The 14,650-nt window shown below is 39.4% G+C and overlaps 1 protein-coding gene across 1 annotated transcript in view; it reads right to left on the reverse strand.

Moving 5' to 3' along the window:
* pkd1l1 (polycystin 1 like 1, transient receptor potential channel interacting) overlaps nucleotides 1-12,802 on the reverse strand; it is a 28,953-nt gene extending 16,151 nt beyond the window's left edge. The window contains exons 1-25 of the mRNA XM_015034697.1: nucleotides 12,579-12,802; nucleotides 10,290-10,424; nucleotides 9,971-10,152; nucleotides 9,268-9,437; nucleotides 7,363-7,861; nucleotides 7,038-7,206; nucleotides 6,299-6,538; nucleotides 6,072-6,204; nucleotides 5,784-5,987; nucleotides 5,428-5,609; nucleotides 4,832-5,035; nucleotides 4,534-4,697; nucleotides 4,284-4,430; nucleotides 4,060-4,206; nucleotides 3,639-3,719; nucleotides 3,374-3,553; nucleotides 3,208-3,285; nucleotides 2,990-3,132; nucleotides 2,588-2,708; nucleotides 2,344-2,482; nucleotides 1,425-1,614; nucleotides 1,285-1,341; nucleotides 862-1,203; nucleotides 376-777; nucleotides 121-272 (exon numbers count right to left, since the gene is read on the reverse strand). Coding sequence (XP_014890183.1) covers nucleotides 121-272; nucleotides 376-777; nucleotides 862-1,203; nucleotides 1,285-1,341; nucleotides 1,425-1,614; nucleotides 2,344-2,482; nucleotides 2,588-2,708; nucleotides 2,990-3,132; nucleotides 3,208-3,285; nucleotides 3,374-3,553; nucleotides 3,639-3,719; nucleotides 4,060-4,206; nucleotides 4,284-4,430; nucleotides 4,534-4,697; nucleotides 4,832-5,035; nucleotides 5,428-5,609; nucleotides 5,784-5,987; nucleotides 6,072-6,204; nucleotides 6,299-6,538; nucleotides 7,038-7,206; nucleotides 7,363-7,861; nucleotides 9,268-9,437; nucleotides 9,971-10,152; nucleotides 10,290-10,424; nucleotides 12,579-12,802 — 4,685 coding nt within the window. The remainder of the gene's footprint in view (nucleotides 1-120; nucleotides 273-375; nucleotides 778-861; nucleotides 1,204-1,284; nucleotides 1,342-1,424; nucleotides 1,615-2,343; nucleotides 2,483-2,587; nucleotides 2,709-2,989; nucleotides 3,133-3,207; nucleotides 3,286-3,373; nucleotides 3,554-3,638; nucleotides 3,720-4,059; nucleotides 4,207-4,283; nucleotides 4,431-4,533; nucleotides 4,698-4,831; nucleotides 5,036-5,427; nucleotides 5,610-5,783; nucleotides 5,988-6,071; nucleotides 6,205-6,298; nucleotides 6,539-7,037; nucleotides 7,207-7,362; nucleotides 7,862-9,267; nucleotides 9,438-9,970; nucleotides 10,153-10,289; nucleotides 10,425-12,578) is intronic.
* Between the last annotated feature and the right edge of the window lie 1,848 nt (nucleotides 12,803-14,650).

Below are 14,650 nucleotides of genomic sequence, written 5' to 3' on the forward strand. Positions count from 1 at the left end.
TTTTTGTGTGGGTTTTTTTTTTTCTTCCAACTCATGTATATGAAGGTTAAGGACGGGGGGGGGGGGGGGAGTTGAGAGAGTGCCGTTTGTGTGCTTGTTGCGTGCAATCAACAAGTCTACCTGAAGAGAAGCATGACGGGAAAAGGCTTGCTGGGCAGCGGTGTGAAGGTCACAGTGATCTGGATGGACTGCTGCAGGAGCTGCTGGCTGATGCTGAAGTTGTGGTAGCTGATCTGGTTACGAAGGAGAACGTACCGACCGGTAGAGCTCTCCTACAGCAGGACATTTTGCTTGTAAATTAGGCATGATGGCCGTTTTGGTAGACACAGAGATCTAGACACCATTTTTGAGAGAGCGTAAAAAGAGATGGCATACATTTCTTTGCGGAAGTTGGATTTCAGTGTCAACTGGCTGAGGGAGTGAGTGAATCTGGATTTTTCTCCTGTTGCACTTAAACAGACTGAAATCCACCACCGGTCCGGTCAGCTGGGAAAAGGAGGTGAGAGTAAAAGCTCCCCCTGTTTCAAGCTGTGCGTCTCGGGGGCAAAGGTTGCGGTCGAGCTGAGTCAGCACTCTGAAGACGCAGGATTGCTGCTCGCTGAGTCGGGACCCTCCGTCGTGAAGCCCAAACGCGCTCTGGATCAGAGCAGCGGGCATGCGGACAGTGGTGAAGCCACTCCGGACGATCACAGAGGTTCGGTTTTGGGATGAAGCGAGAAGGTCGACGGGGCCGGTGGTAACTCTGTGCTGCTTGGCCTCGTGGGGCAAAACATCCCTCTGGAAATAAATGCGTCAGAATGAATCCCAGTGGAGAAGCTCGTTTAAAATAACTCAAATTTGAAGCAACACTCCTGAGCCCACCAGCATCAGGTCTGCTGCAGTCTGCAGAATCTCCTCCATAAGCTGGTTTGCTGCAGCCGCTCCTCCATGTTGGAGATGAGGGCCAGCGGGCGACTCCTGTGCGCAGCTGTCAGATGCATTTTCAGAATCTTTTGTGCTTTGCGCTGTGGGTGATCCTCGCTCTACAACGCAGGTTCTGTTAAAACAGTCCGCTGCTTTAGATGTGCAGTTACAACTTGTGACCACCTGGAGGCAGTATGACACAGAGTTGATCAGACTCTCCCGGTTAGCACTAAACTCAGGAAGTATCTCTGAAACAGACCGGACGAATGTCGCTACATGTCTGACGCTCGTTAATGTCACCTGAGGAAGGGGGGAAATTTTGTCAGAAAACCTATTTATCATTCAGGACATTCCCCATTTGAGCAGACATTCATTTCTCACCTGATTCGTAACTTGTAGAAGCTCATTGAGAATAATGACGCTGTCAGCGACTGATTTCTAAAATTAAAGCCATAATAAATATAACAGCGTAGAAACTGTTGCAGACTGAATCAAGCAGCGCAGCGGCTATGTATCCGTACCTCATCACTCCCCTTGAAGTCGCATAAAGTGCGAATGAGCACATTGCGAGTGTGTCTCTGTGCGTGTGTGTTGGCCTCAGCATCCTGGCCCAGTTTGTTCAGGACGCTGGTCAGGAGGCTGACGTAGTTACGGATCTCAACGGGATTCCCAAGACTTACTAACGAGGACAAGTTCCTCAGACACTCTGAGCTGCAGGCAAAAAGAAATATCACATGTTAGACTCCTCTGTAGTCCTGCTGATTAAAAAGAAAAAGCTATTAAATGGTCTAATTGATGCCACTTTTTAACACATTTGAACAAAAACCTTGTTACAACAATGCCTCCAAATAAAGTACTTTTTAAGAAATTATTTTCTAAATATATATATATATATATATATAAATGTCATTGAATGTGATATTCTGGTGAAAAAGAACACAAGTAAATAGAACCTGATATTTGGCAATTATCAAAATTTAATATACCATCAAATATCAGCAAAACTATTAACAAAATCTGTCCCTACTAAAAAGTTAAGTCCAGTTTAAAATGGTGAATGGCAAAATTCATAGTTGACTTTATAACTAAGCTCTCATGTCGATGCTTAAGTCAACACAGAAATTATAATTTCTTACTCACTAAGTTTTATTTGGTGTCTGTCAAAATATAAACTGCTTTATAAGTCATGTCAGCTTGGTTTGTCTCAAATGTTTTAAATTCCCCACCCCCAAAATGCTCATTTAAAAAAAATCTAAAACATGGTTTAAAACACAATTTAATAAGCTTTCCTTTTTTTTTATTTTCTTCTGATTTTTGACAAATGAAGCATGTCTTGTTAAAAAAAAATGTAATTTTAAAAACTGTCTTAATAGTTTTATTGTTTGGTTCTAAATAAAACACAAATGTGATCGTGAAGCACTGATGGACTTTGCCTCTTACAGCTTTAGAGCAGGATCACGATGAGACGGCGAAGAGGACGAGTCGTTTCCAATGAAGCTTGGTCTGACTCGGACGGCGACAGGACACGGTTTGGTGGCTGATCCAGAGCTGCTGCTTCTGATTTCAGTGTAGATTTTTACTGAAGAAACACAGCAGTAAATGAGATTATTCAGTCTGATAAGCAGGAGGAGAACTGACGAGGCTGATGAGTGTCAAATCTCATCAATCTACGCCAAATGTTCACCTTCATGGTCATCTCTGGGGTCACCAGAGGGCAGGCTGAAGTAGTACAGGAAGTCTCTTCCCTGGTACATCGTCCTGGGGGGTCTGCCTCCTATACTGTAGCTGTACTTGTACTCTAAGTCCTTATGTAAACACAAAGACACTAACTTAAGCTAAAACTTCAAAGTTGTGGAGAAAAAAAAGTCAAATTTAAATGGTGCGCTACAATAATTTGATGGCTTTCCCAATGAAAGTGTCGTTAAAAACTTAAAGGATGAAGCCTGCCAGGGTGTATTATTCAAGAACGGAAGACCAGATTAAAATATATTTCAATCTTAATGATAACAGAAAATATTTTGGAAATGGATATCATGTATGAAGACTATGATAAATAAAAAGTTAAATACACAATAACGTTTCAGACCTCCCGTCCTGAGGTGCAGAAGATGCTGAAGGGAGTGTGTAGCTCCATCCCTTCCACGGGCCGAACCTGGCACCTCACACCTTCTGGAACCGGGTTTGTTTTTAGGAACAGCTGAGTCTGACCGATCCAATTATTTTGAGACTCTTGGAAAAAATAAAATTCATTTAAAGCAACCTTGATAATCCGTTTTTCTTTAACACACGGGTGTTAAAACTTACTGGCAGTGACCTGCAACATGTAAATGCTTCTTGGCTTCAGGCTGAAGGGCCTGAAAATCAGCAAAGTGGAGGAAATCCCTGAAATAACAAAAGATGCTAAACTAAACATCGAGCAGGAAAGAATGTTACAGATGACATGACTTTATGACGTCTCTGAAGGCTCCACCTGTGTAAGTGTAGGACTCAAATAGGCCTTTTTCCACTGCATCTCGGTGGAAGTCAAGCAAAGTTGGCTCCTGAATCGCTACCGAAGGTTTGGGATCCACCAGGTTACTTCCCTCGTTCTTGAGTAGCATCAGATCAGACTCCAAGTGATCAATTGGACTGAAGATCTCGGTATCTGTACCTAGTAAAGTCAGAGATTTATTAGATAACAGTCTTGCACAAAAATAGAAGACAGATGTTGTTGTAGGATTGCTTTGTTTTTGTACCGTAAGATCTTCCTGCTGAATCTCCTTCCTCCACACTTGGATACGGAGTATCATAATCACCAGAACCTGTTGCTGAACTGGCTTTAAACAAAGTAATTATAGTTGGATTTTGGAGATTGTGAACAACATGACATAACATAACACAACATCATTGGACAAAAAGTGTATGGAGAAATAACATGGTAACAAATTTTTTTCTGTGTCTGAGTAAAATTTGTACAACCACTACATGTACACTGGCTAGATGGGACATCTTAGCTAAAATTAATATTTTTGTGAGATCTAGGCCCCATTACAATGGGGTTCTAACCTCCTAATATAATTCAGGAGGTTTGCCTTGAACAATTAAACTGTGAGCAAAGCTAAAAAAAACAAAAAATAAAACATTAACTTTGGAAGATTTTGCTCTAATATTATTTACCTGGTTGATGTGCTACATCATCGGCCTCCATTAAAGGAAAAGCATATCTCCGGTCGGCAGAGGACTCACTTTGGATTTCTCTAGACCGGGGCAGTCCGGTGTCCTGGTCAAGGACAGAAGTATGGGACGACCCAGACCTTGACAAATCTAAAAGGGAGCAAACAGGGCAAGTAGATTTAGTGGAAGACAGTATTTTTGTGACAATCTGTTTCAGACTAACGCACCAGATTGATCTGGTTGGCCTTTGCCAACCAGATCTGAGATGATGACCTGAGATGACTCCTTTGACATCTCAGGAGTCAGGGTGGATGTGGTGGGATCCTCCAGGATCACTGAAGGGGAGCTGACATCTACTGTGTAACAAAACGGTACTGGAAGAGAACCAAAACGAGGTCAGGATATTTTTATTTTTTTTAATATTCATTAAAACCAGTGAAAAGCAACAATAAGCTGTGCAAACTGATCTTTGTTTACCCTCTGTGATGGGTTTGGACGACGCATTGACCAGGTAAAGACTCCATGTGTACTGAATGAGTTCACTGTGAATGCTGCAGTCCTCACAAAGTGCACGGATGGAAAAAGACTGATCCCAGTTCACATGATCTCCCTGGCACTGATGGCAGAAAACTGAGACCTTCCTGGGTACAACATGTTCCAATCAATTTTATGCTTTAGCCCACTGCTGCTTTTTAATGTATTCAATCCTGTTCACCAGTTAGTCATACATATCTCTGTGGATGTATTAATTTTATTTCAAGGAATGAGAAAATACCCTGTGAGGTGTGACGTGACTGTGAGGAAAGCCTCGGATGAAGCCGAACGCTCTCTGCTGAGGACTGTCAGCGTAAACTGGAACTGATCAAACTTGGTCTTCAGCAGACTGGGAGGGAATTTCAGCACAGGTGATGAAGTGGGAATGTCCTGGTCAAAACAGGAGCTGGTGATGGTCGAAACTGGTTTGCAAGCCCAACTGTAACTATGGAGAGAGAAAAATAATAAGAGGAAGCAATGATAGCCTTCCAGTTGCTATTAAAGCAAATATGACAAATCTCAATAATGGCAGAGGGTTAGCAACTTATTCCTACTGCTTCCAACCAAAGACAGTCTACAGAAATAAATGATCAGAAAACAGAAGTAAACAAATAAGAAAAGTCCAATCAAACTTATTTTGCAATTCAGTCATTGATGTTCACTGTATTCAGAAGTTTCTGAGCCTTCCTTGAACGCTCAGAAAATAGGCCAAGCAGTTGCCAGTTGGAGCTGCTCCAGGTTTTAGGCCTGCTAAAAATTCATGTATTGTAACACTGCCATGAAAAATATTAATAAATTGTGTCTGAATCATTGTCTAATCTGGATGAAAGTTTGTACCTGAGAGGGTTTTTAGGGAAGTCTGGATCGTAGGATTTCTGTCCATCCAGGGTGACCACATTGCTGCTTGTTTTGCCAATAAAGACGTTGGTGCCACCCTGGATGAACGCCACCGGAGGGCTTGGCTTCACTTGGAAAGCCACAGTGTAGTTGCTGTACACCACACTGCCAATAACTTGAACCTGGAGAGGACAGAAGCATCACTTGAGCAAAAATCAAAGATTTAAATATGGGATTGGGACATAAATGCGGGTTAAAGCCTAAACTAAAAAAGAAATTACAAAAAACAACTAGATGATTCATTTGAGTTGGACACTTTAAATGATTTTGGCTCTCTTTCCCATTAAATAACTTACTCTTGTTATGGCATTGTAGGTGTCATACTCCAGGAGATGGCTCTGGAGAATCAGGCTTTGTCTTTGTGTGTCTGTGTGACTCAAATTAATAATCTGGCCTCCAGAACCAAGTAAAGTCCAGGAGTAGCGAAGGCCCTCTGATATGTCACACTCCACATCTGACTCAAATGTCACACCGAGATGGATGACTTCATGTCTCTGAAACTTAGCACAAGAATGAGGCTTAACTTCTTTGACACTAAATAATCTTCTTGTATGATGAGGTTGAAGTAGAGTCACAGCTTGTACCTGACGTTTGAGCGGACCCATGTTTTTGACATGCGGAGGCCGACACGGCCGGTCCACGACAAAGACATAGCTGCTCAAAGACGCAGAACTGATGAGATTGGACGCGATCACTTTGACTGCAAACTCTCCCAACCTGCTGACACACAACACAAACACTCGGTGCGTTGTGGAAAAGAGACGCTCTTGAAAGAAACAATCTCTAAATTCAGTGAAACTCCCCGGCTTGCCTGTGGAAGACGTGACGTGTTGTGCTCAGCCCGGGCCTGGTTGTTCCATCTCCGAAGCTCCAGATGAAGGTGAGGTCGGTCCCGGCATTGACTCTACATGTTACTGTGAGAGTCTGATTCCTTAAGACCGAGGCCTGGTGGACCAGCCTGCTGAGCTTCACAACTCTCTGGATCTCAATGCGAAACACGTCCGAGGTGACCGACATTTGACCCCAAGATGCAGCTGCTACCACGTTGTAACTATGTGAAGAGAGGAGGACAACAATTATGTCTAAGAAGCAAGAAACATCATACAAAAAAACTGTACCAATGCGAGCATTTTAGCAACTTGCAACTTGATCCAATCTAGTTCATTGAGATTCAGCATACAATATAATATGGAACAATAAAATGCAGCATGATACAAAGTGTGATGCAATTCAGTATAATGCAAAAGAATAAAATGCATTGTGTAATGTTTTGTTCTAAGATGAAGTGTGGATTAATACTTTAAGATATGATGACAATGCAACATATTATGAGATGATATGATATAATGTAATGTGATGCTATGCAGTAATTTATTAAATAATCCATTCATCCATTTTCCGCATCAGCTGGTCCTTGACCTGGGTTTGAGTCCTGGAGCCAATGCGATACAATACAATACGATGCAATGCAATACAATACGATACGATATTTACTTTATTTTGGACAGATAACTGAATTTTAATTTGCATACTTTACAGGTGATTCGTACCGTCCAGGGTTGTGGTATCTTTTTGTGATGGTCCTTAATCTGGTTCTGGCTCCTCTGGAATCTCCAAAGTCCCAGAGGAATTCTACAGGATCCGGTATGTCAGTGACAACCAGGAAGATTATGTCTTTATTTGTGGGATACACTTGCCGTTCTGCATAAATCCTGACGTCTGAGAGGGGAGGGGGAGGGGGGGATCAATAATTTTGTTCAGTGCAGAAATCTAACAGCCTAAAAGAAATCAATTCATGCAATAATTCTTTAGAAATGTACACAAATTGTAATCAACAAGAGAGTTACACTTCTTTAAGAGTGTTTCACTTCTTACCTTTTTCCTTCTCACTCTGATCTGGTGGTTCTTCTGTTGTAATATATTTAGCTTCTGACTTCCTTTTCCCCTTGACACACATTATCACACTTTTGCTCTGAAAATAGACTTGATTCTCAGCTAGCACCTGATTCGCAACGGGCCCACTGGGGGTGAAAAGCAAAACCACTGCTGCCTCGGCCCCTGCGGTGCAGCTGCTGCCTCTCTGCTTTACTTTTGCATTAACCAGCAGAGAGACGGTCGCGTCTGACTTTCCTGAAATGCTACATGAAACCAGACACGTTTGGTTTGACGTGACCCGCTTGGCGAGGTCAAACAGCAGCTCGTGGTTACAGTGCTTCTCTGTGCAGATATAGTCTCTGGGATTATCAGAACTGTGGTTGGATTCTGCTTCCACTGTGAGCTTCAAGAGTTCATTGTCGTCAGAAATATCACCTGCTGCCATTTTATTGTCAGACACATCCTGGCTGCGGTCGGAGATGAAACAACACGCAACTGCCTGCGGGGCAAAAAGCAAGTAAAGATCATCCGAAGCTCAACGATGTGTGATTAAAGGAGGGTTCGTTGATGCTTGAAATCTAAAAATGAACCTGTATGTGCAACTACAACCTCAGTTATTTTAAATGGAAGACATGATGTTGAGATTTTTGGAGAAAATGTGAATGCATAGATTAGTTTATAATGATCCATATTTGACTTAATATTCCATTTGAAAACATCCATGTGTTTTGTACACCAAAAGATTTTGTCATGACCTTACTTGCAAAACAGCAACATTTGGCCTTTCTTACACTCCTGGCATTATTATCATTATTATGACAATTTGGTCGGCTAATATATATAGTATCACTGTATGTATATATATATATATATATATATATATATATATATATAAGATTTGTGACCCTTGTTTTTGCTTTTTTTTTTTACATTACTATACACAAAAACATTTGTTTGTGGCAGTAAGATAGAAAAGTAAGAGGAAAGTGTTTGATTTTATTATTTTTTTTATTTTGTGACTGCCTGCAGATTATCTTTTACAAAGTATTAGTGGTAAAATTATTTTGGGGAGTTTTCACATAATGCAGAAACTAAACAATAATTGTTAACTTAGATACATATGTCTATCAGTCTCAGAGACTGGATAATACAGTGATACTAGATTTTATTTTATTATTTTAATAAGCATGTGCACTATGCTCAAACTACTGTTTGAGCATAGTGCACATCAGCAAAGTGAAATGAGAATTGCAGCAAAATCTATTTACTATACTGCACTTATTATACATTTTAAAAAATACTGTAAAGTGCAATTAAAGAGGTTTTTGCATGGTTAAAATTATGACTTTTTTATATAAAAATCTTGACCGATTTGACAACTCATCTTCAGAAAACAAAATATCCAAAAATGTCCAGTTCAATAACTTTGATCATTACAAGTTTTTATTTATTTATTCAGGTTTTTATTTATTCGTCTGGTACAGGATTACACAAAAAAATATATATATATAATTTTTTGGATTTACTTCATGTTTTTTCTTTCATTTTTCCACCAAGTGGATAAACAAATATGGAACAACTCTGACATGACACTAAATTAATGTTCAAAATATTTTTAAAACATGGAAGCACATCTTATGTCTTGACATTAGATGGACAATCCAGTCACAATAAGTTCACACATAGCTGATTCTCTTGCCCTCTCTCTCTCTCTTTTTTTTTTTAACTGATTCACTTTTGAAAAACTTGCAGAGTTGTGTTTGGCAGCATCAATGAATGTTTCAGAAAATTCTATCTTGATTCTGTCACATTATGAAGAGATGCTTTTCTCGTGTAAAATAAATAAATAAATAAAAAAGTTTTAAAAAATGGCTATAACAAAAGTGTTCGTACATCCTGACTCACCAAAGTGTTTTTCAGACAGTCAGCGCTTGAAGGATTAGCTTTCTCCACATCCTCCGGTATTTTCTCTCTCTGTTTATGTGTTAAACCCCGGCAGAGAAGAACTTCCTCGCCTTCACTCATATCTGCCTGCTGGGTGACAGTTTCGACCTTGACGGGCTTTCGGCTGGAGCCTAAATGTGCAGAGGGAACATCAGCAGAGGTTATCAAGGAGGCCTTGACGTAAATAGCTGCCAGGAGAGAGCTGTGAGACGGAGAGGTGGCGGGTGGAGACGGTGCTGTGGATGTCTAACAGGAGAGTCATAAACGAGCAGATGTCAATAAGCATTTAAAGAAACATTTAAAGAAACGTTACCGCAAGGTTGTTATAGTTCCCTGCAGTTTTTAACATCCAATCCCAGGACACAAAAAAAGGGCTATAATCATACAACACATGATGTGAAATACCTGGACTTAAGAGCATAAAATCGCCAGTCAGGAAGTCACAACAACAGAGGGCTCTCTTAACTACTGAAACATTAATGAGACAACTTACAGTTATGGATTAAATCACTTAGGAAGCTTAGAGACACGTATTATTTAATAGTTGACTTTAAACAACCCCAAACAACCCTGCTTGAGTCATAGTGTATTTTTAGCACAGGAGAGTTTTGTGTGTAATAGAAACTGAACAGCTTCAGCTCAGTAAATTGCACCAGCAGCTGACCTGCGGTCTGCTTCCAGCATCCAGCCAGCTTTCCAGAGACTTTCTCTCCAAGCGTCCTCCCTGCCTGCTCTCCCTCAGGACGTGCTGACAAACTCATACAGAGAAATAATGGTCCTTCGCTTCGTGACTCAGATCCTTCGCGTCCACTTCCAACATTTCCAAGAGGCACGTAATAGATGGGACTGAAATGGAAACAGAAGGCTGACTTGAAAAGTTGCAGAATTTTCTTTCTTTTTTTTTTTTTGGAGCCTCTTTAATTTTGGAGGATCAAAGAGGAAAGCGAAGACCTAAAAAAAAAAAAGACAGTGCTTTTTCCCACCTTTGTTTTTCACTTCCTTCTATCAAGTCTATTGTCCACTCTCTAAGAGAGGAGATAAAACAAGCGCTGACCAGCAGAGTGTGGAGCTGGTTTCCACAGCAACAAGCCTCTGAAGACAATGCTCCAAAGTGGCACCTTGAACGAAACAAAAACACAAGCATTGATTGCAACAAATATCTCACTGTTTTTTAAAGACACGTTGACAAAATAAATATTGATCCAATGAAATTGGGCTACAGCTTGTAGCTTGTGCATTTTGTTTATGTAGATTTTAATTTATGGGTAGAAATATGATATGTTAAACATCTAAATGGTGCCTACCGTTTTTTTAAATATACTAAATTAGCTGAATTCTATTCGATAATTAAAATGTTATATGTTAATTCTTAAAGAAAAAATAAAAAGTAAAATTTGCTTTTGATCAAGCCATAAAATGTGACTAAATTGAGAGTTAACATTGTTTTTTCCTGATGGCAGAGCTAAGATGGCAACCTCTGGGTTTGGACTTGCTAGCAAGTTTGATTTTAGCATTAGCGCTGTTGCTAAGGTAGCTAATGCTGGATAAAAACTTAAATTCTTGCTATAAAACAAAAATGGTCTCAACCACGAGGTCTTTGACAGTTCTTAGCTTATTCTAATAATATGTCGATTCACAACATAAGTTAAGTAATAAAAGTATATACAAATTACAGTTCTCTACAGGACACCAAAGATTACGAGAACAAGAAAGGCTAATAGTTGACTGAGACAACATCGAGCTAATTTCTGATCAAAATCTTTTGAAACAATTTATTACCAAAATAAAATTATTCAAGCTGAACATTACATTTCATGTATGAACTATTATGCTTAAATAAATTTCAATTTAGTTTATTGGTTAATATTTAATAACCTCAAAATTTCAGTTTTACAGTACTCTTTCCTACAAAATGTTTTCAACAGAAGCAGAGTAGTGTTTGCTATTTTTCTTTTTCCATCTAACTTCAAACTGGTCCAAATATCGCAAACTTGCTCATTTAAGTCTTCTGAAGCCTTTCTTTTATGCAAAAAGAACTAAATTGGGACTTAAAAACAGATTTCTAGAACACAGATGAACTATTTACCTTTTTTTATTATTAATTACTTTCCTTACAACTAAAAAATGTTGCCTTTTTTATAAACTAACAATTAACATTCAAAATATTTGATGAGCTGAAAATACAGAAAAGCAACAGAGGTGTAATAGAAGTCGAAAGTGTTTTAAAGAATTACTTAAAAACCTGCCTGTGATCAAATGTTATAACTGGACTTTCCAAAAGCAAAGGTGCACTATAAAATAGGATTTTAGAGGGCATCAAATATTACCTGTTAAAACAATGAACATCTTAATCCTTCAGATGAAGTTGTGCAGATTTACAAGTTTGTTTGTAAATATGGGTTTTATTAGTAATTCTAACAACATATTGATCAGTTAACTGAATATGTTTCCTCAGTCAACTGTCGGCCATTTTCACAGTTACAAGCAGAGAAGAGTAAGAGTAGTTGGCTTTTACTAAAAGAGAAAACACAGTAAGAGTTAAAAGCTCTCAGGAGGCTCGTGGCTGGGACAGGCTGCTGTACTCAAACAAGAATTCAAGTTTCTGTCCAACCTAACTGGTTCAGTGGAAGAGCTAATGCAAAAGGCAAACTCGCTACAACAATAAGCTTCTTAATGCTAAGCAGCTGTTAACACAGTTTAGCTGTTGCTGTAACAGGAAGGTTGCATGACATTTTTTAGGTTGCATTTCAAATGTTTTTGTTCAGCAGGCTTAGCTTAATTGTGAACGTTTATGAAAATAGAGTTTGCACCCTGATCGAAAATGATTATTATTTTTTATTTTTTTTATTTATAGTTTTGTCTCCTTTTGGCACAACTATTTTAGCTGCATGAGTAAATGTGAAACACTGAATGGAATTTAACTAATTTATTCAAATAACAATTAACTTGTGAGACACATTTTTACCCACATATTGTAGTTTAAAATATACTCACATAAATAAATAAATAAATAAATAAATAAATAAATAAATTGCATTCTAACAGTTAACAGATTTCCAGTGTGTCATGCTGCATCATGCAAATTATAGTTTATTTATTTATTTATTTATTTATTTATTTATTTATTTATTTATTTATTTATTTATTTTAGAAACTTAGGCTATTTTTGCAATAAAATTTGGTTTCTTACAACAACAACAACCAAAACAACAACAACAACAACAACACAACCTTCACGTGTGCTACCAGTCTGAGCCCTGACGGGAACTCACCCGTCGCGCAGGCATCGCGCAGAGCAGCTCCCCGGGTCAAGGTCACCGACACCCGTGGGTGTAAAAGCCTGGACGGAGCCGGTGTTGGCGCACCGGACGAAGCACAGCGGAACCTCCTGACCCGGAGGCGAGGAGGATGCGGCGAGAGCGAAGCGCAGAGCGAGGATGAGTGCGCGGAGAAGAGCGGCGGTCATGTCTGCTCCGCTCCGGACAGAGGGCCGCATGGAGACCGAACCGCCGGAGTGTCTGGGATCAAATGACGAGGCGCTGCAGAGGAGAAAGGAGGCGAGCAGGAGGGGAGAACGGAACAAAGCGGAGGCCACTGTATGCAAATAATGAAGGTGTGATGATGAGGAGGAAGAGATGGCGGTAGAAGAGGAGGATCGTCTAACATCACAGGGGTCAATCAGTAAAAAAAAAAAAAAAATACATATAAAGAGTGATGTGTTTAGGTCCGCTGAGACACAATGCATGATTGAAAGTCGTGGTTTATTTCAGATAAAGAAATGGACATTTCTGATAGGGCTGCTGTGCCACCAGATTATAATCATTTTTAACCTGATGCTGGCTACATGAACTGATCTTTCCCCGATCGTAAAGAGGTGGCATTTACAAATGTGGATGAACTACTCCTTTAAATCCGAGAACTGATTTATACTAGTGCAAAATCTCATAGTCGTGGTATAATCAAAGTTTTTAGAAGTTTTAAAGCAGAATCAAACCAGAACATGAGCTCTATGCTACAGACTGACCTGCCGTAGTGTTTGCCTCTGGCTGTGAGGATTATGTGCACAATTTAGGCAGACATTCATTTATTTATTTATTTATTTATTTATTTATTTATTTATTTATTTATTTATTTATTGTTGAATTGTTGACAAGCTGAAATAAAATGTGCGTGAGCTAAGAACTAATTCAGATACACGCTCAGTTCTCCTGGGCAGTTCTGGAGCTTCTGTCTGATTCTAAAAAACTTTGTCGCCATCTATTATTACCAATCAGTATATGATACAACAAAGGCAGGTAAATCTCAAATATGACAGGAGCTAATTTCCTCACAGTTACAAAAATTGGAAGAAAAGAAAAAAAAAAAAGCCAAGGCTCTCCGAGTTGCTTTTAAAGAGAATTTTGAGTCACATTACGATTTAAAGAGCAAGCACCATGAGTTCTGGAGAAAACAGCGAAAAATATGCTAAACATTAAATTTTCTTTGCTACTATTTTTATTATTCTTATTCTCAACTCTTCCAGTTTCTTTTTCTCAATTTGGACGGATTTAAATGTGCCTGCCTTCTGCCTGTGTATTACTCCTCTTTCGGTCTCCCTCTTTTCTCATTTGCTTCATTTAAAAATGCTCCTGATTTAACCAGAACTGTAAAAAAAAAAAAAGAAAGAAAAATAAAGAAAGAAAGGAAAAAATGCCTAATTTATAGGAAAGCTTAAGTGTTGTATTATTTTTCTTCCTTGTGCGCTTCAAGTAAAAGTGTTACTGGATTGAAAGAGAGTGAAAAATGCGCTTGGAAGCGTCTGAGTCCAACTTGCCCTGTGCGCCCTTTGCTAAAACAGAAAAAAACAGAAACAGCAGGAATAACTCCACCGGTCCACCTTAAAAAGCTTTTCCGGCTTTTCGACATCCCCTTTAAGAGATTTTTTCTCTAAACCGCACGAACAGCAGGGGGCGCTGGCAGACCGCAACATCTCTGAAGCAGAAGCACTTCTGAGGTCGAAAGAGGCACAACGAGGGACTCAAACACATTTTCTCCCTGTTCGTTTCTGTACTGGAGCATATTTCTTTTTATTTCGTTCCGTTTCGTCTTTCGTGAGCTACTGTAGGTTCTCAGCTGTAAATACACCGAATAGGACTTGGTGTAATCCCAAATGAACCTGGTTTGAGCTCCTAAAACTGAGTGGCGACCTTTTTTTTTAAACTGATATTTTCACGTCTGGTCATTCATATGATTTATTAAGCCAACAAATAGGAAAAATATTATGTTTCAACTCAATCGAACCAACCGGAAGGCACTCAAACATCAGATGGTTTATTTTGAAACCAAAACGAAAATGCTGCGGAAC

Source organism: Poecilia latipinna, unplaced genomic scaffold, assembly GCF_001443285.1.
Source record: "Poecilia latipinna isolate Pla-1442-1.1 unplaced genomic scaffold, P_latipinna-1.0 Scaffold309, whole genome shotgun sequence".
Lineage (NCBI taxonomy): Eukaryota > Metazoa > Chordata > Actinopteri > Cyprinodontiformes > Poeciliidae > Poecilia > Poecilia latipinna.